Consider the following 26,704-nt stretch of genomic DNA (forward strand, 5'->3'; position numbering starts at 1 on the left):
CCACGTCCATAACGTTGGCAGCACGCTTTTGAGTGATGGCTTCTTTTTGTTGCGAGTACATGGGGCGGCTGTGTGCGATCTAGATATACGACACAACTTATTATGACCATTCGAGACTTTGGTTTCCTCGACAGCATGCAAAATCGTGTCTGATGAGACAAACCCCAATCATGAGCGTTGGAGCAGTTCTACGCATGTGGGAAGGGATGGTTGGTCGTTCTGTCTTTTTGCTTGGGTAACTGCATACCTGTCAGCTTTTCATAGCACACTGCTGCACCTGTTACATTGTGTGTACTCCGTTCTTGCAGCTGGGGGGAAAATGCCTTACAGAGGTAAGTGCAATCCGATATCGAAGTCTCTAATATTTTAGGTAGACCTTCACTTCACCGGAATACAGCATATGTTTATAAGCGCTTGCAATTCTACCGAATCTTCTTGAATGAAGTTCTGTAAGAGGTTGTCACTCAACTATCTGTGCTTCGTGCCCCTTCTTGATTCCAGTGCAACTTCTCCACGGCAGAAGACAACGCTGTTCCTAAGATTTTCATTTGATGTACAATGGGCGTTGCTAGTTTGAGTTATTAGCGGATTTACGTTGCCTTGACTATCTCATAAATCTAGGCGGCCGTCTGTCTATTTATTTCCCTCTAAGATAGCCATCATTGGATTTTTAAGTTACTAAAATGAATGGCACCTTCATATTCTGATCTCTCACGTTGCCCATATCCTTGCAGAGCCGGAGTCGCCCTGGGTGCCCCGTGATCCAGGTGCGTGTTTGCTGTGTACAATGTACGGGCAGCATAGATCAAGAGAAGGCAGCCTTACAAATTTTGTCTAGAGGCGCGAAGTGCAGTTTTGTTGCCTTTTCGTATGTATGAAATGATCCCGTGTTTTCATGAATGCATCGGCTTTTGCGTAGAGTCTGGAGTACTCTGTGGGTGCACCGTATGCTTGCACTTCTAGTGCCTTACAAGCTTAACAGTGCAGAGCTTATCAGGAGCTGAGGCGGATCGTAGCTTCATATTCCCATCTCTCACGTTGTGCGTGCCCTTGTCCTTGCAGAGCCGGAGTCGCCCTGGGTGCCCCGTGATCCAGGTGCGTGTTTGCTGTGTACAATATACGGGCAGCATAGATCAAGAGAAGGCAGCCTTACAAATTTTGTCTAGAGGCGCGAAGTGCAGTTTTGTTGCCTTTTCGTATGTATGAAATGATCCCGTGTTTTCATGAATGCATCGGCTTTTGCGTAGAGTCTGGAGTACTCTGTGGGTGCACCGTATGCTTGCACTTCTAATGCCTTACAAGCTTAATAGTGCAGAGCTTATCAGGAGCTGAGGCGGATCGTAGCTTCATATTCCCATCTCTCACGTTGTGCGTGCCCTTGTCCTTGCAGAGCCGGAGTCGCCCTGGGTGCCCCGTGATCCAGGTGCGTGTTTGCTGTCTACAGTGTACGGGCAGCATAGATCAAGAGAAGGCAGTCTTACAAATTTTGTCTGGAGGCGCGAAGTGCAGTTTTGTTGCATTTTCGTATGTATGAAATGATCCCGTGTTTTCGTGAATACATCGGCTTTTGCGTAGAGTCTGGAGTACTCCGTGGGTGCACCATATGCTTGCACTTCTAGTGCCTTACAAGCTTAACAGTGCAGAGCTTATCAGGAGCTGAGGCGGATCGTAGCTTCATATTCCCATCTCTCACGTTGTGCGTGCCCTTGTCCTTGCAGAGCCGGAGTCGCCCTGGGTGCCCCGTGATCCAGGTGCGTGTTTGCTGTGTACAATGTACGGGCAGCATAGATCAAGAGAAGGCAGCCTTACAAATTTTGTCTAGAGGCGCGAAGTGCACTTCTGTTGCCTTTTCGTAAGTATGAAATGATCTCGTGTTTTCATGAATGCATCGGCTTTTGCGTAGAGTCTGGAGTACTCTGTGGGTGCACCGTATGCTTGCAATTCTAGTGCCTTACAAGTTTTACAGTGTAAAGCCTTTGAGGCGCTGAAGTGAGTGTTGGCTTCATGTTTCGATCTTTCACGTTGCGCTTGCCTTTGTCCTTGCAGAGCCGGAGTCGCCCTGGGTGCCCCGTGATCCAGGTGCGTGTTTGCTGTGTAAATGTACGGGCAGCATAGATCAAGAGAAGGCAGCCTTACAAATTTTGCCCAGAGGTGCCATGTGCACTTTCGTTTGCCTTTCGTATGTATGAAATAATCCCGCGTTTTCGTGAATTTGTGGAGTCGAGCCTATTGTAGGGCAGTATTTCCTGTTTTGGCGGATGTCTGCATGCCTCCTGGCCTATATCTGACTAGATCGAGTCGCATTTAATCATTGGTTCGGCCTTCCTAGAGTCTCAAAAACTGTAGAGGGTGATATATTGTTTTGCTGGCCTGCACGGTCCTTCTGTTGTGCTTGCTTACATTTCTCCAAACTTTCACAAGCACAGCAAGTTTTTCGTTGAAGTAGGGTGCTTGTAGCTTCAAAGCTTTTTTCCAGTCTATTGCTCATGCATACGCAGAACTACAGCCTCCATATTATCAGTCTTCTGAGAAACCGGTTTTACCTTTGAAAGGCGTGGGTTTGCCTAGTCCGATGCCTTGCATGATTTCATTCGAATACGTTACGTTATCTCATTTTGCGACAGCGGAGTGACGAACTGCAGTTGTGTTTGCTTTGCAGCAGCTTCGAAAGGCCCGCAGCCACAAATGCCAGGTGCGCCTTGTGCTGACGTGCTTGAAGCAATTTACCTTTACAAGTCTCGTAGGTGATGAAGAATCGCCAATTGATCAGTTTCGCACCAGTAGGGTGCTGGTGTGCTATCTTGTTTGCACTGCAGCAACTTCAAAAGGCGCGTCGCCACAAGTGCCAGGTGCGTCTAGTGCTGGAGCATTGCGCACGGATTTCTGCGCGCCCGTACAATTTGAGCATGTGATGTAATAAAGCTAGGATTTAAACCTTTTACCTTTTACTGCATTGCGGGGAAATGCCTTCTGTTGTCTGCTGCGAGTTCGTTTACAGGACCATCGCCGCTTACTGAAGACCTTTCTACCAACGTCAATGAATAGATTCAAGCAAATGAACCGTAAGCATGCCAACGCCCTTTTGGGACATTACTGTACTTAACAGGGTTACCTTTTGCAGTCCCATCTGCAGTATACAGCTCATGGCCTTGTTGAACTGCCGCAACTGCCCGCTATGTACCACCGCAAGTCGCTTTACAGATCATCTCAATGCATATACTTGCGCATTCTTTTAATGATGATACAGCTAGTTGCCTTTGCATCCCCTTGAAGGAATGTCTCCGCAAGTGCATTTTCAAGCAATTCTTGGGGTCTACTACACTGCTGTGTGCTTGAATGAAGGATTCACCGTTGCAAAGTCCTACGGACGCAATCGATTAAGGGCCAAAATGGAGTTTTCCACTGACATCCCAAGAAGAATGTTAATCGGCAGGGCGATGCATTGAAAAAATAAGCCAACGTTTTGCACCGGATTTTTGTTGCATCCATAGCTTGACGAAAATCAAATATGCAGCCTAGCTGTTTTCTACAAGACTGTCAATGCTGCCAAGCTTTGAATTTGCTCTTAAAGGAATGCCACGTCAACATCTAACCACGTGGAGACAACATAGCAACATAGCCGTATATGCATATCATGTGTCCCCAGCGTCTTTAATTCATATCCTGCGAAGCTTACAGCTATTTGGGTAACAGTAGTCCTTTAGCACACTGCGAAGCGATCTAGTTGCTCCAGCAGATTAAAGAGAAGCCCTTTCTTACCTGGAGATGCTTTAACTGAACGGCATGTAGCCTCACGCAAAACTCTAGTATGATGATTTTCGAAGGCCTTGTATTTGCCAGCAGTGCCGGGCGAAAGGACAATCCACTTACCCCACCAGCCACACCTCTATACTTGTTAGTCTCTCCAAACATGCCTTCAAGTTTGCCACTACTTGGCTGGGGAAGAACAACGCCTTCCCTCACGTTCCCAGGCCTATCTAGTCAAGATATCCGGTCTACTCGCCATCTAGCTTTGTCCCTTAATCCCAAGAGTCGAATGCATCAATTCTTTGGTCATTGGACGTGCCATTCTATCACCTCATTTAGAACCTTGTGTAACTGTGCGTGATCACTATTTTTCTTGCATCCGTTGTCTGGCTTCACAAAAACGGGCTAAGTGTAATTGCTTGTGCCGCTCTTCTCAACTCAGCCGTTGCTTTTCATCCAAGATAGTATTCCAAGATCAGAGTTAGGCGTGGCAGCTCACGAGCTTTCCTCGATACTACTTTTTAGTTACTCATCTGGTTAGATGCTCATCATCCCCAATCAACGCCCACAGTGCCAAATTAGGTATTCCTCTTTCATTTTTCACATTTTGTGTGTTTTCTAAGTACCACTTCAGCGGTTAGTGCTCAAATATGAAGTGCAGAACTGCCCAAAGTCTGTGGTGGCGCGTTGTGGAAGACTATGGCGTGACGCCATCCCACAACTCTACGAAAATTCTCCCCTTATGAGGTGTAGAGAGGCATTAAAACTTGTGCAAAAATTTGGGCACCCTAGACCTTCCGATGCTTAGGAATGAATTCGCGTTTTTCCGAAGCTGCAGCCGTCGACCTTTTCAGTGCACGAACAGTCTCTTCCATAGAACTGTTCCAGCGAGATTGGAGTCCAGAAGTCTAAAATCATATACCGTACTAATAAACATATTTCTAAAGGAATGGAGGGGAAGTTTTTATTCGTTATGATGCGGGTCTCTTGCTCAAACTCGGGGCTTCGCTCGGTTCTTCATTGGGGGGCCCCCGAGTTTCTCGCTCCCCTGTAACCTTCATATACATCTGAAAACGGTTCCTTATGTCTCCTCTTGCCCTGCTATAAAACGAAACAACCAGGCTACCAGGGTTTTTTCAGCAATAAACCAGATAAAACACTGAAGCATAGTGCCTCTCTTTGTGTCTCCCAGGTGGATGCACAGCTGCCTTCGTCGGCTGAACGGCGCCCCCTGTTCCGCTCGTTTTTTCTGCTGTCTTTGTCCTTCCGTTGCTTCTTTTCTTCTTTGTGTAAGAAAATAAATCCTTTGTGGCCTCAGAAACTGCACGTTTCATCGACGTGATTTGCAAGACAGTACCGAGGTGCTCGGCCATTTCGGGCGCGCGTTGCCCAATGTCTCCTTCTCTTCTCTGACATAACCAGTTGCTTGCCCCTTGCTTCGCTTTCAACTTGATCCACTTCAATTATCCCCCACTTGCGTTGATGTGCCTCCTCTGTCATCCCTTCCACAGGGCCTTTGTGGCTGGCCCCGGGCTTCGGTGTAGCTAGAAAAGACGCCCAGGAGCGGGCCGCTTTCTCCCTTCTCGGCTAAATGCTCACCTAGTCATCTGGCTCTATAGCCACCCGGAAACACAGATGAGGGTGCAACTGCTGCATCTTCCCCCAGGAGGCGCCTACGTGGCTCTGTTGCTGCCAGCCTTCCTATCAACCATATACGGCGGATTTTTGCTGGCAGCAACACTGCAGCAAGAAGGCGCATCTGCAGTCCTTCATTCGAACTCTGCCATTTGGGCATTCACCGTGGCTTTGGGCAGCTCCCTGGGTTTCAGTTTGCTGTTAGCAGCAGCTGGCACCTACGCCATCAGTGGTCGCATGGCCGCAGCAGATTTTTGGCTTTTACTGGGGCTTCTGCTGCCGGGTCTTGCTTCTTCTCTCACAGTTGGGCCACCCTCTCTGGGACTTACTCCTGCCAGGCTCTATGGGGGCACTTATCTGCCCGTCGCTGTTGGGCTCTACTGTTTTGCCGGTTTGCCTCCAACTCTTTTGATACTGCTCGCGCTGGCAGCAGCAGCACCCTGTGCTGCTCAGGCAGCTCGCTGGGGTGCCGGTGCTGCTGACCAAGCCCTGAGTGCCCTCCATGCGGCTGCAGCGAACTTCCTTGGCTGGTGCTTATGCACACGAATATGGAGGGAGGCGCTTGCTCTTCTTGTGGCGGAGTTGCTACCCTATCAAACAACATGTGAAGCCCTTCCCGGCCTGGAGGCGTACGAACTTAGGGTCATAAGGGCTCAACGCGTCCACGCAGCCGCCACTTTTGCTGCTGCTTCTCCTGGAGGAGGAAAACCTGCAGCTATTGTAGCAGCTACATTTGCTGCCATGGAGAAATCAGACGCTGCAGCACAAGAAACAGCGGCAGCAGATCGGGGAAGAAGCCGCCAGCCCAGTCCAAAAGCATCGCCACAACCTGGCGACCACAAGGCACAGTCACAGCAGCAAAAGCAGCTGCAGGAACAGCAACAGCCACAACAGCCAGTCTTAGTCAAGGAAAGCCAAGTTAGAAGCCCGGGGTCAACTGCTGTTCTACCGGTGGAACAGCAGAGACAGCAGCAGCAGCAAACTCGGCTCCGCGACTCTCTTTTTTGTAGCAACACTTTATGCCTAGCTGCTTCACCACGATTAGCCCCGCAGAGAAGCCAGCAGCAGCAGCAGCAGTCGCACCAGCAAGCGCATCAGCAGCAACAGCAGCAGCAAGTGCAGTCACTACCTACGGACCTGACAGTGAAAGAGTTTTCAGAAACCCTTCCCCCATCAACTAGATCTGCAATACCTGGACTTCAAGGGGCAACAGCCACAGTAACAGAAGCCACTGCGGGCGCCCATGGAGCAGGGGCGGAAATGGTCACAGCAGTATCTGCAGATGCTGCAGGAATGGACCTCTCGACACCACAAACTGACTCTTTGCATGAGCAACAAGATAAATATTACAGGCAGTTTCCACTACGTCAGAGAGTGGGAGGCTGCCACATGTTTTTCCGCTGCAGGCGACAACACACCACACCTTCCTGCCTGCTGCATAACCGGTATGAGCCTTCAGCAGCTACAGCATCATCAGCAGGGGCTTGGCCACCTGATACACTCCTGTCAGCAGCTACGGGGACCCAAGCGATGCGGTTCGAAACAAATCTGCGGCGTCAGTCCTTGACAAGGATCAGCTACCAGCCGCTGTTGACGACGCGGCAGCAGCTACAACACCAGCAAGAACAGCAGGCTCCACACCCAATTTCCTGGATCCAGCCCCATGATACTGATACAAAGCAAGAAGATGCCCTTCCTGCTTTAGGAGCCACAACAGCAGTTGCAGCAACAACAGCGGCTGCAGCAGCAGCCGCTGCAGCTGCTGCTGCGGCTGCAGCTGCAGAATCCACGCAGGTATGGCGCTTTGGGCGGCTTGATATCCCCTCTCAGGAAGCTAGTGCCTCTGCTACTCTTCCAGTAGCAGCGCCAAGCTCAAGGTCTAGACGTGGGAGCATACATCAAGGGGGCAGTAGCAGCAGGAGCAGCAGCGGAGTCAGACCAGCAGACTGCGCTGGCCGTGAGCTGTTCTATAAGCCCCCTTGGGGTCCTCAACAGAAGGGTGATGCTACGTTTGGCCCTGCAGCATTATCATCACCAGCAACCGGAATGAAGCCACATTCTCGAAGCGCGGCAGCGGTGGCAGCTGCTTCCAGTGCTGCCGCTGCAGCTGTAGGGATTGTTAAGTCTCGCAAAGCAGCTGCTATTCTGAAAAAAGCTGCAAGGAGATTTACTATGCTACACAGCACCCGTCCTATATTTCTTAAGAAACGATGGGTGACAAAGAGGCCCCTGCAGCAACAGCAGCACCAACACCAGCAACTTTTGAGGCTTCTGCACCTTCATGAGGAACAGGAGCCTGCAGTGGCTACCAGAAGAGGCCTACCAGCTCGATATTTGAGAGAAGTTCGAAGCAGTAGTAGCAGTCTCTGCCGCAGCAGCAGCCAGATTTCTGCGTCTCTCCATGCAGCAGTAGCAGCAACAACAGCAAAAGCAACGGCCGCTCCTCATCTTTCCCATGGTGCCGTTGGATTTGCCAGCAATAGCAGGAGAGCTAGCTGCTGCAGCAGTACCTATCTGTCAAACGCGAGCGCAGCGGCTCTTGCAACGATAGAGGCTCCGGTTTCTTCTGTAGTGCCCGTCCCTAGTTCTTCTACTGCTACAGATGCGGTGGCTCCTGCTGCCTTGGCAGCTACTTTGGCTACTGTGGCCCCGCATGGCAATGGCGGCAGCACCAACAGCATCGGCAGTATGGATGAGCTCATGCAGCAACACGGATTGCAGTGGTTGAGGCAGCGGCTCGCCGAGAATCAAATAGATGACGATTTTGTAGTCTCACTGGACATGTGCTGGGAGCTCTGCTGGCAACTGTGCCAAAGAGCCGCTGTCCGTACACTTGAAAAGGACCTCCCCGCATATGCTGTGGACTCTGCAGTAGCCTCAACGACAAATGCTGCAGTTGCATCAGTGAAAAATCCAAGCGTTGGTTATGGCACCTGCAAAAGCCAAAGCCACCAACGGGGAGAGCTGAGCGACTGCCTGGCTACACCAGATACACAGCCGCCTCATTTGCAGCAGATAGTAGATCGGCCACTACAGGAATTGCACGTTCTGCACCTCGAACAGCAGAAACATCTGGAGAGACAGCAACAGGACAAGGAGGATGACGTGGCAGCGGAACTGTCTGTGATAAGGGCAATCGGCACCGTAGAAGCTGCAGCGTAAGGACTGCCAGCGCAGGCGCAAACTTTGTTGCACTTTCGCCTTCTTGCCGTGTCTCCTGACTCGGCCTGTTCTACGCTGCAGCATTCCTCCCGGACCTGCTTTTTGCCGCTGTTATGTGCATTTCTTATTAAGTTAGGGCTTCCCATTTTTCGTTGTTGCATTCTTGACTCTGCTGCCACACTTTATGCTACTGCTCTTGGTGCTGTTGCTGCAGGCGGCTCCAGCAGTGGCGAAAACAACAGAGCAGGGCAGGATCGGCGCTGCCACAGCATCTGCTGCAGCAAGTCATCTGTGATGCAGCTGCCGCAGCAGTTGCTGCTTCCTCGCCTTCAGCTTCAACAAACGCAACAAGACGTTGCAAAGCAGCAGCGTCTCAAGAGGTCCGTCTCAAGGCAGTTCGTGTGGATTCACGTGCAGTCACCTACCACACACGTCGTCAGCAACAGCAGCGGCAGCAAAAGACGACTTGCAGCGCAATTTCCTTTGCACATTTGTGGAGGATTCTGTTTAAATGCATTCATACAGCAAACAACAAAAAGATATCGAGAGAGCTTGCAGCAGAGAAGAAGCAGCAAAAAGCTGTGGCTCTTGTTCTGCAAAGGGAGCTGCTGTGGAGGGAGCAGCAGGGACCACAGCCAGGTCCCCTTGCATCGGCTGCCGTTGCCGCCAATATGGCTCCCGGAAACTCAAATAGACAGGCTAGAGGAACATTTGGGAGTATACCACGAATAATGCCGTCCCTGCAGCACGAAGAGCAGCTTCCAGGCTGCAGACAAGGAGGTATCGAAAAAGCCTGTGCGCACCGCAGCGTTTGCCGCAGCAGCGATAGCAGCAGCTGTTATACATACGACGGAAGAACAGCAGATGAAAGCAGCAGTGCACAAGCATCAAGAGCTCGTTGCTTTACACAAACGGCTACTGCGCAGGCAACATCCGTGTCAACAACGGATGGACCGGGAGCAGCAGCAGCAGCAGCAGCAGAGATACCGCAGTCTATTGCGACTCCAAAGCAGCGTACGAAGACCGCTGACGTCTCCCCGTTACGCAGTGATGTGGCGAATAATAAGTCATCACGAGCAGTAGCAGCAAACGCAGAAGCAGAGGTGGAAAAATCGCCATGTATTTCGTTCACACGTTTGGGAGACAAAGCAACGGAAGTGAACATCTGGAAACGCCGGTTGCAGCATCTTTATCTCTGTTGCAGAGCAAAGGCAGCGGAAGTGTTTTTAGTACTGCAAGATGCTGCTGTTGGTGCTGCAGCTGCTCGATTGCTGGTGCAGTCAGCAGGTCGTAGCACTCCTCCTCCGTTGCCCCTGCAGCGTCTGACGCTGAAGTTTGCAGATGCTGCAGTTGAAGAGTATGTGTGCCACACCTCTATCGGCTTTTCACCTTTCTTACTGTTCGGCCGTAATTGCTCCTTATGGCGGCAGCTCTAACCAAGCCGAGCATCTACAGAAGTGCCGGATGTCCGAGTTTACATCAACCCTCTCCACATATTTGTCCCTGTTGCCACTATTGCTGCACCCTGTGAGTATGTGCTGTAGGCAGTATGTGGCCTGGCGTGTTGGTTGGATGGAGCGGAAACGACTGAACAGCTGCGGCAAGCCAGCGCTGCTATTGTGGGGCCTCATGAGTTTGCTACTGCCTGCTGCTGCATTAAGCTGGGCCTTAAACGGCACAAAACAGCAGCAACAGCAGTACCGCTCCTGGAATGGCTTCAAATTCTACGCCGGAGCGCGTCTTATATTGCAGCTTGGTGGAGAGGCGGCATTGTTTCTGCTGTCACCATGCAGCATCAACAGCAGCCGCAGCAGCAGAAGTAGCGGCTGTAGCAGTAGCGGTAACAGTAAAAAGGTGTCTGCAAGAATGCGTTCCTTTGTCTCGTACATATTTCACCTGAGGTACGCGCCTCACTGAGGTCACAACTGTCTAGTTGGTGCCCTAAAGAGAGCATACTGTGCCTCTTGCTGCTGTCGCTGGTGCTACTGCTGCTCGCGTCACTCCACTGCAGGTGGTGCTGCTGACACTAAATGGCCAACAAAGCTTTCATAACTTCGCTTGTCGGCGTCTCAGGCTTTGCCTCTGCCTCTTGGACGTCCCCTTTCACCTGCAACTCCTGTCGTTGCAGCAGCATGCAGTTGAGGACCTGGTGGTGTATGGTCCGCTGCTACTGCAGCTGGCAGCAGCAGCTCTGCAACAGCAGCAGCAGCAGCGCCATGCCTTCTTAATTTTTGTGGTGTATACTTCTGTTTTTGTCTGCGTCATTTTCGCGTGTCTGTGCCTCGTAGAAAAGCAAGCGGTGCCAGGCCCCCCTGCTGCATCTTTGCTGCTACTGCTTTTGCGCAGTGGAGTGGCATTTTCCTTCTTGTGGTCTGTGCTTCACTGCCTCGTGCTGAGGTGCGTCCACTGAGGTGTTATATCCTTCTTTTAGTTGCTTGCGGTTGGCTGCGAGCGGCGAATAGATAAAACCAGTCACACAGTGCACGCACCTTGTGAAATGTCGTCTCCAGCAAGTATCAACTAACTGCAGTGCCTTCTTAGGGACAGCAAGCAATCAGTGATTCCCGGGCAGTAGACGCTCCTCAGGGCTGACTGGAACTAGCCGTAGCTTCTACAAACACGCTGTCCCAAAGTTTGGAGCTCAGCAAGCTAAGCAGGTACTAAACTAACTAACACCACTCGAGCTTTTCGGAGCGCTTGGATGATTTTTCATGTTCTCTTGTTGCTTCTGCTTCTTTTGGTACTCAGCGTGGAGGAAAAGTGCAGCAGATGCGTTTTCTCCACAACAGTGCTTCCCTACCTGTTGCGCTTGGAAGCAGCAGCCTGCTGTGGATGCTGCGCATACACTGCACCAAGAGGGCCAGGCGACCGAGCCGCCGGGCTAACAGTGGCAGAAACAGCAGTAACAGGAGTTGCAGCTACGGAGGCAAAATTGCCAGCAGGAGAAGCTGTTCCCGCTGCCGTGGTCAACACGAATCCGCAACTTTCCCACGTACAGGAGAAACAGCAACTGTTGGAGCAACAGCAGCGCAATGTGTCTAAAGCGACGGGAACGGGGAATCCTAGTGGCGAAGTGGGCCACCAAAGAGGCGGAAGCCAAAACAGGAAGTCTTCAGTCCAAGGAGACGGTGGGACTTTGAATACTTCCGACAAAACCAAAAGCAGTAGTAGCAAGAGCCCAGAGACATCAGTAACCAAAAGCGCATTCGGCATGAAGAAACAGCATTTCAAGGGGGCTGGTAATAGCAGCTCTTATTGGCCAAAAAGGCTTCAGCGTGTAATTCGATGCCGCACACCATGCCACAAGAAAATGGGCTCAGTGCTGCAGCAATGGAATAAGCAACGGGAACAAAAGCAGCAGCAACAAAAGCGTCCAGAGCAAGAGCAGCAAAAGGCGCGGACGCACCAGCAACAAATGCAGGAGGTGCGCAGCCTTGCAGTGCGACGCTATCATTCTACAGGTTCCCTTATTGAGAAAGAGCGAGCGGCAGCAAAGGAACCAGAAGAGGCTGCGGCCGCTGCAGTCACTGCTTGGTCAGATGTGGAGCCATCACTCGCGTGCAGAGAGCTACTGGAAAGTCTTCCAGCCCGTAGAAGGCGACAATGCGGTCAGAGCAACAGCCGAAGCAGCAGCAGCAGGAGAAGCTTGCGAAATTCTCGGCATAAAGTAGGTACGCAGTTGCAGCAACGGCCCTCAGAAACACTCCAAATTGCACAGGCATCCAGACAAAAGTCCATTGAGGCTTTGCGTGGCCTCCTAAAGGGTCAAGTTCAAAACTCAGCAGCGGCAGCAGCAGCAGCAGCAGCAATGGCCGGTTCTTCTAATTGTCCCAATGCTATTTCTGCCACTGCTGATCGAGTGAATACCAAAGCTGACTGCAGCACTAGCAGCAAGTCTGCCGCAAAGCTCTGGAAATGGAGGAACCGCAGTGGCCGTTCGGGGCAAGAACTGCACCAAAGAAGCAGCATCAGCACCAGGCGATCTGCTTGGACTCTCTTACGAATGCCGAAGGAATCTGACAGTCAGTTCCAGGTCGGCCCTTCTACTTTCCGCCAAGGTAGGGCTTCTGCGTATGCTGTCGCTGGTACTGCTGCTGTTCGATGCTGCCTCTGAGGGGGCTGTTGTTCCTTTTACTTTCTTGCCTACGTCCAGCCGGCTGCTCTATTCCCGTTTCAGCTGCTGATGGGCTTCCTTTTGCCTGGCGTGTCACTCGCGTATGCAGGCCAAGAAACAGGGAAAAGGGCAACAGTGTTTGCGCAGCAGCAGCAGCAGCACAAAAGGATGGTGCTACAGCGGGTCCGCAAGCGACTAACATCCCTCAACAAAAGCTCTCGACAACGCCGGAGAACTCCAGGGAATTCACCGTGCTTACCGACACCAACAGCAACTGCCACTGCTGCTGTGAGCATGCCTCCCTCTCTTCACAAGGTTTCTGCTTCATTTGGCCGGCCTAAGTCGTGGACTCGTTTGAAGAGCATCCGATGCAGCAGCAGCAGCAATCTCCCATCATGGCTGAGGGGAAACAGCTTCAAGGACAGCCCAATTTGCAGGGGGACCGGAGACTCTCGACCGGCCCGAAATCGCCTTCTGCTGCACCACCTGTCAGCTTGGGGGAACCGTGGCAGCAGCAGGAGCAGCAGCGGCAGCGGCAGCAGATTGTGGGGTGATACTGCTGCAGCGACACCCGCAGCTGCGCACCCAGTACCCTCTACGACAATGGAAGCAGCGCGTTCTTCATATCGTTCTCGTGCTATTGCCTTGCCTGCTGCTGCAGCCCATATCGCTACGACTACAGGCCAGAGTCCTGCTGGTTGTGCTTCTGGAACTGTCAGCAGATATTGCAGGGCTGAGGAGGGCAGCCCGTATGCAGACAACAGCAGAACAGTAGCGGCAGCTACCACTGTTTGTAGGTGCCCACACAACGCGCAGTCCAGCTGCGATAGCAAGAGGCAGCAGGTAGTCACGCTGAGACAACAGTTGCAGTTGCAACCATCTCGAAGTTCATACTTTTCTTCCACAGACAAAAGAAGTGTAGCAGAAGTTGGTTACGGGGTAGTAGCAACAGAAAGGGCCACTGGTACCTCAGCGGTTAGAGGGACTGCATTTGGACGGGTGGAACCAAGACCCGGAACACCGACTGCAGCCGCAACAGATGTCTGGATTTCCGTTCCTTGCCTCGACCCCAACTGGAATTATGATGAGGATGGATTTATACATATGCAGCAGAAGCCTCACCAATCGCAGCAGCAGCGGCTTTGGCTGCCTTGCACGAACACCGAAGTCAATGCGAGCTCATCACCTCAGCTGCATGGGGTTTTCAGCATGAGGCGTCCAGACGACTGCAGCAAGCGCAGCAGCAGCAGCAGCAGCACCTGGGTAGCAGAAAACTCAAGAGAAACGCTTAGCTTGTGGGACTCCACGCCAGATGCTTTCACTATGAGGGGCATCAGTGGCACTGACCAAGTACAGGCGCCGCGACCGTCTCGCCGGCCATCCCTGCTGCAACAAGGCTCCATGCCGTACCCCACTGCTGTTTCTCCCACTGCAGCTGGTGGTGGCAGCATTGGCGGCTTTAGGGCTACAAGTGTGGAGCAGCAGCGCGGCAGCAGTACAAGCAGCAGCCAGCAGCAGAGTCAGGAAGCGGTTGCAGCAGCCCGCGCAGTAGCAGCAGCAGCAACTGCTGCCTTGAGCAGGGGAGCCAGTGCCAGGCTGCGTCCTGCGAAAGAAGGTGCTGCTGTCGTTGCCCAACGTGCAGCAGCAGCAGCCTTAAGTGCAGCAGCGGAAGAAGTAGGCGATGGCTTCTGTGATACGCGGCAGGAAGCAAGAGTATTCTATCCGGATGAGTGCATTAAAAACCGACTTGAAAAGCTCTTCTGGGGCCTTAGCGTCTGACATGTCAGTGAAAGTTCAATTTAGCATAAAAGGGAATGCTGCAGCACCAACGACAACTGCTGCTGTGTCTCAGCAACAGCAGCAGCAAGTGCTGCGCGGAATGGCCCAAAGACAAAGTCATTGCAGCTACTACAACCGCAGCAGCAGCGTCTGTCGCGCTAAAGCACGTGCTGCTGCAGTGACAGAGTCGCAGCGCGAGTTGTGTGGACGGATCAGGACTTTGAAGACAGGACTGGCGCTTGGGTTCAGGAGAATCGACCGGTATAATCTTTATAGCGGAAACACTTGAGGAGGAATTCAGCAGATGTAGCATGAGCAGTGCTTAGGGTAGTTCGCATTTGAACAACAAGAATTAAAGGTGAATACTGTAGAATCTGCTGCTTCCGTTCGTGTTGTGGATCTCAAGCATTTGCTGCTTCTGTTGCTAGTGCTAGCGTCTTCTCTTCACGCTGTGGAACAGTAACAACTTCTGTTTCTGACGGTTTAGCAGGTTTACTCCATTTGGCTGTCCCCACAAAAGCGTCAGATGCTGCGGTCGCCGGGCTGTCGCCGGGCTCTTCTACTGCGTTAGCGGAAAATGCTGCTAAGGCACCGGGTGCACCTGGTTAAGGCCATCGAGACGAAGAGAGTGGCTGTGTAAATCTGTAACCTTCAAGATCCACACAGAGAAAGACGCAGAAAAATACGGGAAAAGATACGAGGGAGGCGGAAGACGCAGTACCAGACAAATAACAGTGGAAGGCAAGGAAATGCTGGGTCTGTCCACCTTGTCGTCGTGCTTGTCCCTTCAAGTCTTCCGCTGTTTCGGCTTGTCTGTCTGCCCTTCTCTTTTCTTTCATTTTCAGTTTCCAATGTGCCACTTCACTTCTTTCTGCCCCTTTGAAACAGGCAGTAACAAAAAAGATAGCCGACAGATGGCAGCGCATGACGGGCTGCGGCATTGTGCTTCAGCTCATCTTCATTGGCTTGCCATCATGGCTACATACGCTCTAACTACACATTGATCAACAGCGGTGCTACTTAGTACACTTGTTGGGGGTACTGACGGAAGCAGACGGAAGCGAACTGCAACGAAGGAGCAGTGGAAAACAAAGCACGTGCAGGGGACAACGGCTAAGATGCATCCTGTGTGCTTCCGCATGAGCTAAGATACAAGCCCAATGCCTCAAAATCCAGAGCGTCGTGCCTAAAACCTAAACCTACTGAGGACAAAGTCGGCCCGCGGGTGTTAAGACAAGGCAGATAAAGCAGCGCGAGAAAAGAACGGAAAGACAAAAAAGTATAACCGCTCTGTCTCACTTTTTTAGTTCTGCTGTTGCTGTTTTTGCTGTTGCTGCACTGAGGAGAGCAGTAGAAGGGTTTTAAGAAGGAATTCTGTGGATGCTTCGTTACCAGTTGAGACGAGCTGACCATCTACGACGAGCGCTGGAGCTCCTGTGGGACCCGCCGCTATGCGGGCCCCTTCAGCAGCAAAGTGTAGCTCCAGGTGAAACGGCAGAAGCCCGAAGTACGGGTATCTACGGAACAAATTGGAAACAAAAAAGGAACAGGACAAGCAGGCAAAAATGAGAGGCTTTGCTGCATCACAGGCAACACGGCAGCTTCCCAAGCTGCAGAGAGGGCTCCTCGAAATCCTTCTTGCTTTTCACTTGGCAAAATAAGAGAAAACACCCGTGGATGCTTTTGTACGAGGCAGAAGCAACCGAAGGAGCAGCAACAATGGCAGCAGTCGCAGAGGCACAAAGAATGTTGCTCACCGAGCCTCTTCGGCTAATGGAACTGTAGAGACTAAACGGCCGGCCAGTGGAAAGCTCTCAGATTCTGCAGCAACAAACGACATACTTCAAGTCATGGATGTAGCGCCAAGGCTTTGTGATTTGCCACCGGCAGCACGAGACTCTGGGAAACTACGTATCTCCTGAAGCCTAGGCACAGCGCCCTTATGAGTCTTAACCACGAGGTGTACCAGTTAGTGGCTTGGCGCAAAGGGCAAATGCGCCGTAGCCAACTGCCCCAACAGGCTTGTTCAGGGCCCCAAACTCTTTAATGAGGGTTCCTGTATTGCTGCTGCTATAAAGGTCTATTGCAGCTCCCAAATGGTGTGGCAGAAGCAGGCAACAATAGTCTGCTGCTGTTGCCTTCCTCAGTTGCTGCGGCCGTTGCAGTTGCTGTAGCAACAGATCAGCGCATTCCTCTTTCTCCTTTGATAAAAAAAGTCTCAAATCCTCAAGGGTACCAAAAGAAGCCACGGGAGGAGGACTTCCCGAAAACGTCACAAACTCCAGTGTATATCCGCTGCTCTGTGCTGCCCTGTGCATAGCTAAAAGGGAAAAGAGAGACACGCCAGCATCGGCAATGAACTCTCTCTCCCCCTTCCCACTTGTGCTGAAGAATTGTGCCTCTGATGATAGCAGCACGCAGACCTTCTTGGTGTTTGTGGGATCATGGGCGCCCAGTAGAGATGGCGACTTCGCAGGCCACTGGGGAGCTCTCAAGGAAGCATTCCCAGCAGTCAGAGAGAGGCCGGCTTCTGGTATATTTGCTGACGAACAGTGTGTCTTTTGATCTGAACTGCCCCTGGAAACACCAGGTTCCACTGAAAACCCCTTCATAATTATATAGAGGGCAGATAAAGGACTCCAAGAAAGGCCTAGGTCGACGAAGGGGGGCCCCCAGGGCCCCCTCGTGGAGCCGATTTACAGCAACGACGGAGTAAGTGAAGTTGCTAGGAGCCCTGAGTGTGCATGATAATTGGAAAGTCACTTGCCTTTATTTTAAAATTGCAAAATCGAAGAAATGCGGAGAAAAGTGACAGGGTGACAGATGTTTTGTTGATCACATGTCGCAAGCGCGGCCGACTTTCTGGAACACACAGCCCCAGATACACGGCAAACGTACAGGTCCTGCATTCCCTGACACACAGAGTCTAGCAATGGTACAATTCATGATGTTACAACAGTCGAGTCTGAAGCATTCTGTAGCTACAGCACGATAATACTGGCCGCTAGCGCTGCGGCTCTGCGTGCGTGCGTACTCCATACAGCACATGCTAGGGCCCCTAAAACACGTCCGTAACCCCAAGCCATTAATCATCAAGTAAAGTTTTCCTTGCCATTATCGTCTATCAAGCCGTGGGGCACTTCGCGAATTTCCGCGGACATCCGGTAGAATTGCTCCGTGAGGTCCACAAAAGACGACACTCCGAAGAGCGTTACTTCCGAAGAGTCTCCAGCCAATATTAACGGGCCTCCACATATACCAAGAGCTACGCAAGCACCAACGACTGATTCGTCCGGTGCTGTGCATTTTGCAAGAGTACTGCTTTTACTGCGTGCCACTCAAAGGAACCCTTGGGGCTCTCAGCAGAAATGCCCCCGCTTCCTTTCTACGCCAAAAGCCGTAAATCAATGATTATTGAAACAACAAGAAACCCTAGATACGGATGCCCGCCTTAGTGCAACCGCGTATTTTGCGCTTGTTTTTGGTTTTAGTGGCTTCCAGTGACGTAACAGTAGCCACAAGTTCGTTTGGTTCCCTCTTTCTCTTACGAGTCTTGCCACCACCAGTCCCTGCTGCTCTCTTCTCAGCCGCAGTAATTGCTGCTGCTGTTGCTGTTCCCAGTGAAGGAGAGATGCGGCGCACTGTAGCCAAAAAGAAGCCTCTGCACTTGTGAGTTTGGAAGGACGCCCTCACACAGAGAGAACCGAAGGACTCTAGAGCCTTCTCCAGCTCCTCAGTACTTCTGCTACTGCTGTTTCTAATTTGTTGCCGCAACTCTGAAACAGCCGCAGCAGGCACAAACCATCCTGGGTGGAGGGACGGACGAAAAACTTGCCAGCCCTGAAGAGCAGTGCTCTGTCGCTCCTGTTGCTGCGACGTCTGCCCCTCCAATCGCTGGGTATGCTGCTGCGGCTGCTGCAGCCCCACGCCGAGCAGGACGGCCTCATTCTCGTGCACATACAATGAGCAAGTTGAATAGCAAACGAGACAGGCAGCCGGAAAGGCTGTGAGTGCATGCAGCAGCAGCTTTCGCTGCATTGCAGCAAGGCGCACAACCCTTTCCTCTTCGCATTCCAATGGAACCACGCCAGGCAGGGGTCCATCAAATGAATCTGCAGGGCGTCCATCCAACGGAGGGCCCTCAGATGAGCTGCAGACGCTGGCCCTGTATTTCCACCCCTCCCAGCTCCACCTCAGTAAATCGGGCGGGTCATTTTCAACAGAACTCGCAGAAACAGCAGCGACAAAAGTACTAGCAGACGCAAAAGGATCACAAGTTCTCGCCTTAGTGCCGGCGACGACTGCATGGAGGCGTTGGGCACTGTTTTTGCCGCAGGACTCACGGGCTGCTGCTGGTATAGCTGTTGTTGTTACTGCATGTATGGGAAGGCCACTGCCCGAGCATGAAGGGTCCAAGACAATTTTCTGTGCGCAGCAGAAGGGCGGAACCTTCCCATCGACAGCAGCGAAGTCTGCTCGCCTCACCTCAACCAGCAGCATTGGAAGAGCTGCGGCTATCTTTGGGTAACTTGCTGCTGCTGGCGCTGCTGGTGCGTCTACTGCTGCTGATCCGGGCAGCTCACTAGAGCGAGCAAAGTACAGAGGACGTTTCCCTGCTAGTTCCGCAAGCCACAGGGACTCTTCCCTATTGCTATCGCTGCTGGCTTTGCCTGGAGGTTTACTCCTATTGCTGCTGGCTGCATGCTGCGGCTTGCAGCAAGGAGACAGATAAGGCCCCCGGAGGGCTGCCTCCTGTTGCAACCTGCGCAGCATTGCTGCAAGTCTTTTCTTGTCCCGTTCGAGAACGATCAAGTGGCCCTTGGTGTCAAGCATCTCTGCACAGCAGCCGCATTGACAGCAGTAATGTATGCTTCTGTGTTATCACCACCCCCTGCGACAGACCGGAAGAAATATAGTGGAAGATGCACAGAGCAACAACAGGAGGATCAAACAACAGGCACTGCATATAAAGCATCGGGCACACCAAAGTTAGGCAAGGGTACTGTTGCAGCAGCATCAACGGAAGCGGAAATAGCAGCATCATGTACACCAAACCAAAGCCAGCAGGGTTTCCACATCGGCACGCATGGACGCTAGCTGATTAACCCTTTCGGATTATTTTGATGCCACGAAATTCGCACCAAATTTGTGTGGTTCTGTGCACACACAACTGATTGTATAAGCATACGGACATCCGTTTCGCTGGGTCCATATGCATAAAGAAATGTATCAGCACATACTTTCCTGTTGATCCAAATGAGTGAGGCGTACGTACACAAGAGAAGGCGCAGAAAAATATGGAAAGCAGCACATGCAATTAAAGACAACAAAGACGGCAACAAGATGACCAGAAGTACCGAGGATGTGCAATGTCTTGCTTCCCGGAGCGGCGCATCCCTCAAGAATGATGTCACCCTCTGCTATTGCAGCAGCGGCAGCTGCAGTGCAGCTGGCTCTGTCCTGAAGAGAAGCAAAACCCCTTGGCACGAGTTGATGAAGCAGGAGAGGCTCCTGTTGCTGCGGTTGCTCTGGAAGCTGCTGCTCTTCGAAAGGAACCTGCAGCTCCGCAGCTCCTTCCTCTGTGTCTTTAGTTTCGGGTGATTCCCGTGGCAGCATTCGCTGCTGTTGGCGCTGCTGCTCATTCGTTTTAAGTAGTCGTGCAGCGGCAGCAGGGAGAGCAATAACACAGGGCAGAAGAGGATCTGTGACGGCCCAGAGTGAGCGAGGAAGCCTGGCCTTGAGGAAGTTTGCTGCTGCTTCTGCGTCCCACACTCGCAAGTTTACCCGCAGATATCTAGGAATCGCGGTTGCTGCTGTTGCTGCCAATGCTTCATGTTCTGTTGAATCTGCTGCTGTAGCAGAGTACAACGACCGCAGATGAGACTCGTGTTCCAGAAGCAACCGCTTCAGTTGGCCCCCTCCCTGTATTCCTTTTGGAGATAGCAGCAAGTCACGCAGCATCAGCAGCAGCAAATACTCTCTACTTCCTGTTGTTTGTATCGCTGCTGCTTTTCCCTTTGCTGATTCTGGTGCTGCAGCTATCGAAGAATCTACAAGGCCGACCTGACACAACAGCTGCTGCAGCAGCTGCCGCACTGCTAGTGTCTTTGAAAGGAGCGCGTATACCTGAGCAGAGTAAGCAGACGCGAAACCAACATAAGTCGCACTACTCAGAATCGGCCTCATCAGTAGGACTCATCAGTAGGAACAGGAGCAAATGCCTACCCTAGATAGGGCCTTTTGAGGCGGCCTGGCCGCTCCGTAAAGAGCATCTCTCAGTCCGATTCTCTGGCTGTCCATCAGCTGTAAAACCGCTGCAGCATGCCTGTACACCTCAGCCATTTGCCAGAAGCAGCGGCAAAGGCAATCCTGGTGGCGTTATCCCAATATGCAGGCAAATACCCGCAGACACTAGAAAGAGAACTCAAAACAGCAAACAGGCGGAAAATGCGTGCAAATGTGGTTCAGAGATATATCTGTTGCCGGAAAAGGGCACAGAAGCCCTAACAGTATCTTTCACTGTTCATACCCAGTGGACCTGAACAGCAAGGGCTAGCCAGAGTCCGGAAACAGTATACAAGCAAGTTACAAAGGTCTCCAAAGACAATGGAACTTCGTCTAGACGTCACAAGGATAGCTCCAGGTGCCCTGAAGACGCTTGATTATACAAGCAGACCAAATATATCTGTAAGGGCAGTGAAATTTCATCTAGAGGCTACCAAGGAGGTTGATCTCTTCGTGGAAATGGATAAGTGGATATGGTTCCAGCCCAGATCCCTAGACGGTAGTCGTACTGCCCTGTGCCAAAGTCCTTGAAGAGTATCATTGGAACAATATTGCAGTATACCATCATTAGCAGTTCCTCCTTGCGCCGTCTTTGAGAAGGCGCCCTTGATCGAATCTGAAGTCGATGGTGGGGGGCCCAAGGGGGCCCACCAGAGCGCCGTACCATGCACATCCGCAACGAAACAATGATTTTTCTCATTTTCTTTATATGTTTATGTCATGAACCGCATTTGGCAACGGGATTGCCGCCAATTGTCTTGAATTTCAGCGCCCTAGGCCCTGCAAGACAGGTAGAGCAGGGCATTGAGTTTCAGGCTCTTGGTTGACGGCTTAACATAACCGTATGCACTATATGGCAGTCTACAGATGACTGGAGCTCTAAGGCGCTCTCCAGAGTACGCAGAGAGCGCTGGGGAGATTCCCCGCATAAAGCCGTAAAGATTCAACCCTTAACCCCGACAATGAACCTCTCGGTCTTTCGGGCCGGTGGACAGTTGCTCTTGGGGCCGAAGCACCCCAAAACAGCTGATGGAGTCTCTCTGCTTTCGCGCCCAACTCAGTGGACGGCTGTTGGTCCCCGCCTGGGTGCAGCCTGTTGGCACTGGAGCCGTTCACTGTTTGCAGCACCCTCAGCAGTAGCAGCAAAGCGGCCTCAGGAATTCTTCACAACTCGCTGTTTCTCGATGGCATCTGAGAGCTTCCGTGGGGATATAACAGAGCCAAGCAAATGCCGAACACGCAATATCGGAATAAGCGCCCATATTGACAGTGGCAAGACAACTCTGACAGAGCGCATTCTTTTTTTCACAGGCAAGCCATGGGGTTTTGAACTACGTGTGTAGCGCCAAAAATCCAGATTTTAGGGCCTATGAAGACGCAGAATACCTTGCACGTGTGACGGAAAGAGAGAGGCGACAGCTCAGGGCTTGGTCTTGCTCCCGGTGCCCGCAGTGATTCACGGGCCTATGGATTGGGCTTTAAGGTTTAGGGCATGGTAATCAGAGTTAATGGCTTGGTTTGAATTCTGAGTGTAGGTCGTATAGCGGAGATTCACGAGGTGCGGGGGTCCGACGGCGTAGGGGCGAAAATGGACTCTATGGAACTGGAAAGAGAAAAAGGTGAACTCTAACATCCTCATTGAGCCCTGAAACCTACACCGAACTCTTAGTACTGCATTCGCTCCACGCGGTAGGGTAAATCTCAGGACCAGAGCTAACCTCCAAGCCTGGGGCTTTGTGCTATAAACAAACGACCTTTCCGTTCTGGCCTCTCTGGCCAGAACGGAAAGGTCCTTTGCAAGAGCTTCGTGTTATGCTTCAGCCATTATACAGATTCTAAGCATTTGATCTCAAGCCTGGTTACAATGAGCGTGCCATTGTCATCCTGCTTTCTTTGAAGGTGCCTGTAGCTTTAGTGTTTATTAAATCAGCTCCAAGAGTGTATGGCTTGGCTGTAGGAATAACAATTCAGTCTGCTGCGAGCTACTGCACCTGGGAGCTGCCCAAAGGGCCACCTGAGGGGCCCCCTGGGGGATCCTACACCTTGAATTTAATTGACACACCTGGACATGTAGACTTCACAGTTGAGGTGGAGAGAGCCTTGCGGGTTTTGGACGGCGCGGTCCTTGTGGTTTGTGGGGTTGCTGGTGTGCAAAGCCAAACCCTGACTGTTGACAGACAAATGAAGCGGTAAATGTCTGACCTGAACCCTATGCCGTAAACCTCGCGACAACAGCAATAACAAAGTTCTAAACTGAAAACCGCAAATTCAAGGGCTCGCGGCTTCGCTAAATGTCGAGGCTGTATGACGGGAATTTGTGTACAGCCCAGGCTAGTGATTCACAGGCCAGGGCCAAGGGCTTAAGGTTCAGTTCTTTGGCTTGTGGTTGAACGGGTTTGTTTACAGTTATGGGGTTCCCCGGCTGGTGTTCGTAAACAAACTGGACCGCGACGGAGCCGATCCCTGGAGAGCACTGGCGGGCATTCGCAGACAACTCGGCATAAACGCCTGTCCCATTCAAGTAAACTTTGAGCTGTACACTTGAGGCTGATAAAATGACGTAGCTTAACATACGGCCTTCTTATGCACACGCTCGATTTAGCCCTCTGGTTTGTCACGGTCTTCAGTGCAGTCCTACAGCTTGCCGAAAGTATTTTCTGCATACTGCTTGGCGTCTACTCTTTGAACAGATTCCAATTGGACTCGAAAGCAGTCACCGAGGTGTGGTGGATTTAGTGTCTTTGGAATCGATATATTTTAAAGGAGAAAACGGAGAAGAAGTCGAACGCTCTTCTGAAGTGCCCAACAGCTTGTTGGAGGAGGCAAAGACGCGGCGGAATCAGCTCATAGAAGCCCTCGCTGATTTGGACGAGCAACTGGCGGAGTCGTACATACAGCTTGAGGATAAGGTTCCTCCAGAACAAATACACAGTGCAATTAGAAGATGCACCCTCAATCATACATTTGCCCCCCTTCTCATGGGCTCGGCGAAAGGCAACAAGGGAGTACAACCACTCCTGGACGCTGTCTGTCGCTACCTTCCCGCACCACGTAAACCGTGATTCCCCCAAACTTAACTGTAAACGCAATGCGGAGCTTGAGCGCTTTTTGTAGATTTGGCGAATCCCATTAAGCTCTATGCGACAGCTGAAGAGTGTGAATAACCTCTTTGAGTGCCTCAGCTCCTCCGGAGCAATGTGAGGCTTCGGCTCGAACGGCCTGGGTTTAGAAATCCTGGTCTTTTGGTTTTCAGAGGACCGCGTTCAAGTGGCGAAAGACATGGAAAATGACGGAGCAGAAGTGTCCCTCTCCTGTGACCCCAAGAAGCCGCTCGTCGCAATGGCCTTCAAGATCCAAGTAAAAGCGGCACATAAACCATAAAGCGTAGACGCAAAACTGTGCCAGCAGTTGTGCCCCTATAAAACTTTTGGCCATCGGCACCCTCACAATTTTGCGTGTAAGGTAAAGCATCTGAGTTTTGGTGTTTGTGACTTAGGAACTGCCTGTGGGCCAGCTAACGTACTTGCGGCTGTACCAGGGCTCGCTTCGGCGCGGTGACTCTGTGTTGAATTTGAGCACCTCTAAAAAACAGCAGGTGAAACGGCTGCTGTTGATGCATGCAGACGAGGCGAGAGAGATACAGCGGGCTGAGGCGGGAGACATAATCGCTGTGGGAGGCCTGCAGTGCCACTCTGGAGTGACCCTCACCGACGGACGCTGCCAGCTTGCCCTCAGCTCGATGTACGTTGCTGAGCCAGTAGTCTCTCTCGCTGTCCGTGTGAATCGGAAAGACGACCAGCCCAAGTTCGCCAAGGCCCTTAACAGGTTCCAAAGGGAAGATCCGACCTTCAGGTCTGAAATCGTGAAATCAAAGTTTCAGCTGTACACGCCAGATTAAGCCTAGTGTGTAATTCGCAAAATTGTCGAGGAAGTAAGGGCTTCAGGAGTACACTGCAAGCCTAAAAGCCGTAGACAACGGAAGCTGATTCTGCCGCCTGCAACCACATGGCGGAGTGTCTGTCATTAACTTGCCGGCGCTTACATTTGTGTGTGTTCCCCTGAACTCCCTTTGTATCATCTGCTGTCATTTGAGTTGCAACTAGCTTTCTAGGGCTTGCAACTCATGGGGGCAGAGGGCTTGGAATTTGTGCGCCAAAATGCAGAGTGGGGACAGACCCTGAGTCGAAGGAAACAGTGATCTCCGGAATGGGGGAGCTGCATTTACAGATCTACTTAGAGCGTATGCACCGAGAGTACCGTTTGCAAGTGACGTCTGGCCAACCAAAAGTGAACTACAGAGAAATGCCGACCCAGAAAGCGCTCTTTGACTACACCCACAAGAAACAAAGTGGAGGCGCAGGGCAGTTCGGCAGGGTCATTGGTTATTTTGAGCCCATCGAACAAGGAGACGACATAGATGGGAACACACCCAACGTTTTCACTAACCAGCTTGTAAATCGTGCACCCTAGCTTCTACTGCCTACAATTGAGTTTTATTAACTTTTCTCTCTCCCTAGTGTGGGCCTGATCACAAAGGCATCTGGTGAGCAATCAGTACTCAAGCTTTAGAATTTACAGAGCTTCTCGTGGCTTTGTTTCAGGTAGGAAACGACATTCCTCCTAATTTCATTGCTTCTATAGAGAAGGGCTTCCTGGAAGCAGCGCAACGCGGACCCCTGACAGGGGCCCCAATGGTGAACACCCGGTTTGTGTTGGTGGGGGGCAAAGCCCACGACGTGGACTCAAGCGACATTGCCTTTCGCCTGGCAGCTGCAGGCGCCCTACGGTGAGAACAGGCGCAGTTCCTAGGGATTATAGCTGCTGGGTGTGATAGGGATGGAGACCTTCAAAAAGAAGGGGACTGAGACAAACACGAGGACAGAAAGAACACAGGATCAGTCTACGGGAGGAGAGACTAAGGCTAGTGAACACACAGCAGGCAAACAGAAACAGAGGAGCAATTAGGGCAATAGGGGGTCTGTCTTTGCCCCCTTCTAACTGTGGAAGGGACACCAAGGGAGGCCGAGACTTAAGGACGATTTCCATGCTTTTTGCGTATGTCATGTGCCTTGCTGCATCTCTTGTTTTGTGCATCAGTACCTTCTATGAGGATTCGTTGCCAGTTGTGCTGGAGCCCTTGATGTCGGTAGAGGTCTCTGTACCCCGCGAGATGCAAGCGAGTGCCTTAGGGCTGCTGAACCGGAGGCACGGCAGCGTGTCGGACTGTACATTGGAGGGGGAAACAGCTGTGGTGTCTGCTGAGGTCCCTCTGCGATTCATGTTTGGCTTTATTTCGGACCTCAGGGCGCAGACCCAGGGACAAGGCGAGTTCACCATGACATTCCAAAGGTATCAACAAATGCAACAAAATGACCAAGAAGCGGTTGTGAAGCAGCTGCAGCAAGAACGGCAGCAAAAGCGAGCCGAATAAAGCGGCCCCTACAGCCTAAAATTGCCTGTGCAAACCGGCAGTTAGGTCGTCTAGAAACCTCAGTACAAATCGCGATCTTCAAATCTCTCTGGCTGACTGCACCCCGACAAATAGTTACAGCGGAGCATTAATTGGTCTGATTTAGAACGCCTCAAGCTTAAGAACACGGATTCTGCCGCCGATTGATGGATACTTAATTTGAAAGTGTCTTGCTTTCTGCCTTCTTGTGTGTGATTCTCATTTCAACTGCCTCTTTCAGATTTTTCCTTCTATCTGTCTAGATCTGTGTAGGATTTTCTGCCTCATTTTCTGTATTTAAACATGTCGTCTTCTACGTCCGTCCGATGTGCTCCTGTTTATACAAAACTCCACCATTCGAGTGTTACTTTGTCTCTTCAGCAGATAGCCTAGCGGCGAGACAAATAAAGTACGAAACAGATAGCCAAGAAGACACCATGAGCCGCCAAAAAGAAACAAGAAGAAAGGGAGAAAAGTGATTCAGTTGCCCGCATGTTTGTCCAAGCAGCTACACACCACTCCGAAGCACGCTC

General features: G+C 51.6%; 5 protein-coding genes across 5 annotated transcripts; 3 read left to right on the forward strand and 2 right to left on the reverse strand.

Annotated features, from left to right (window-relative positions):
* Nucleotides 1–319: 319 nt before the first annotated feature.
* On the forward strand, nt 320–3,045 carry ETH_00034440 (uncharacterized protein; the record flags this gene model as incomplete). Its single annotated transcript, XM_013376728.1, has 9 exons — nt 320–332; nt 735–767; nt 1,063–1,095; nt 1,391–1,423; nt 1,719–1,751; nt 2,047–2,079; nt 2,660–2,692; nt 2,817–2,849; nt 2,999–3,045. The coding sequence occupies 9 exons, from the start codon at nt 320–322 to the stop codon at nt 3,043–3,045; spliced, it is 291 nt and encodes a 96-aa protein (XP_013232182.1).
* A 2,337-nt stretch (nt 3,046–5,382) lies between these two features.
* ETH_00034445 (uncharacterized protein) lies at nt 5,383–14,437 on the forward strand (the record flags this gene model as incomplete). The annotated part of the gene is made up of 6 exons (XM_013376729.1): nt 5,383–8,540; nt 8,759–9,901; nt 10,089–10,445; nt 10,618–10,941; nt 11,293–12,602; nt 12,768–14,437. The coding sequence occupies 6 exons, from the start codon at nt 5,383–5,385 to the stop codon at nt 14,435–14,437; spliced, it is 7,962 nt and encodes a 2,653-aa protein (XP_013232183.1).
* A 1,303-nt stretch (nt 14,438–15,740) lies between these two features.
* On the reverse strand, nt 15,741–17,049 carry ETH_00034450 (uncharacterized protein; the record flags this gene model as incomplete). Its single annotated transcript, XM_013376730.1, has 3 exons — nt 15,741–15,954; nt 16,195–16,258; nt 16,404–17,049. The coding sequence occupies 3 exons, from the start codon at nt 17,047–17,049 to the stop codon at nt 15,741–15,743; spliced, it is 924 nt and encodes a 307-aa protein (XP_013232184.1).
* A 480-nt stretch (nt 17,050–17,529) lies between these two features.
* On the reverse strand, nt 17,530–20,779 carry ETH_00034455 (uncharacterized protein; the record flags this gene model as incomplete). The annotated part of the gene is made up of 4 exons (XM_013376731.1): nt 17,530–17,764; nt 17,943–19,272; nt 19,795–20,563; nt 20,663–20,779. The coding sequence occupies 4 exons, from the start codon at nt 20,777–20,779 to the stop codon at nt 17,530–17,532; spliced, it is 2,451 nt and encodes an 816-aa protein (XP_013232185.1).
* Nucleotides 20,780–21,684: 905 nt separating this feature from the next.
* Nucleotides 21,685–26,153, forward strand: ETH_00034460 (elongation factor G, putative; the record flags this gene model as incomplete). The annotated part of the gene is made up of 10 exons (XM_013376732.1): nt 21,685–22,033; nt 22,258–22,341; nt 22,680–22,911; nt 23,129–23,243; nt 23,413–23,773; nt 23,976–24,079; nt 24,219–24,574; nt 24,886–25,174; nt 25,324–25,508; nt 25,820–26,153. The coding sequence occupies 10 exons, from the start codon at nt 21,685–21,687 to the stop codon at nt 26,151–26,153; spliced, it is 2,409 nt and encodes an 802-aa protein (XP_013232186.1).
* Nucleotides 26,154–26,704: the final 551 nt, after the last annotated feature.

Source organism: Eimeria tenella, genomic scaffold (assembly GCF_000499545.2).
Source record: "Eimeria tenella Houghton genomic scaffold, Eth_scaff4, whole genome shotgun sequence".
Lineage (NCBI taxonomy): Eukaryota > Apicomplexa > Conoidasida > Eucoccidiorida > Eimeriidae > Eimeria > Eimeria tenella.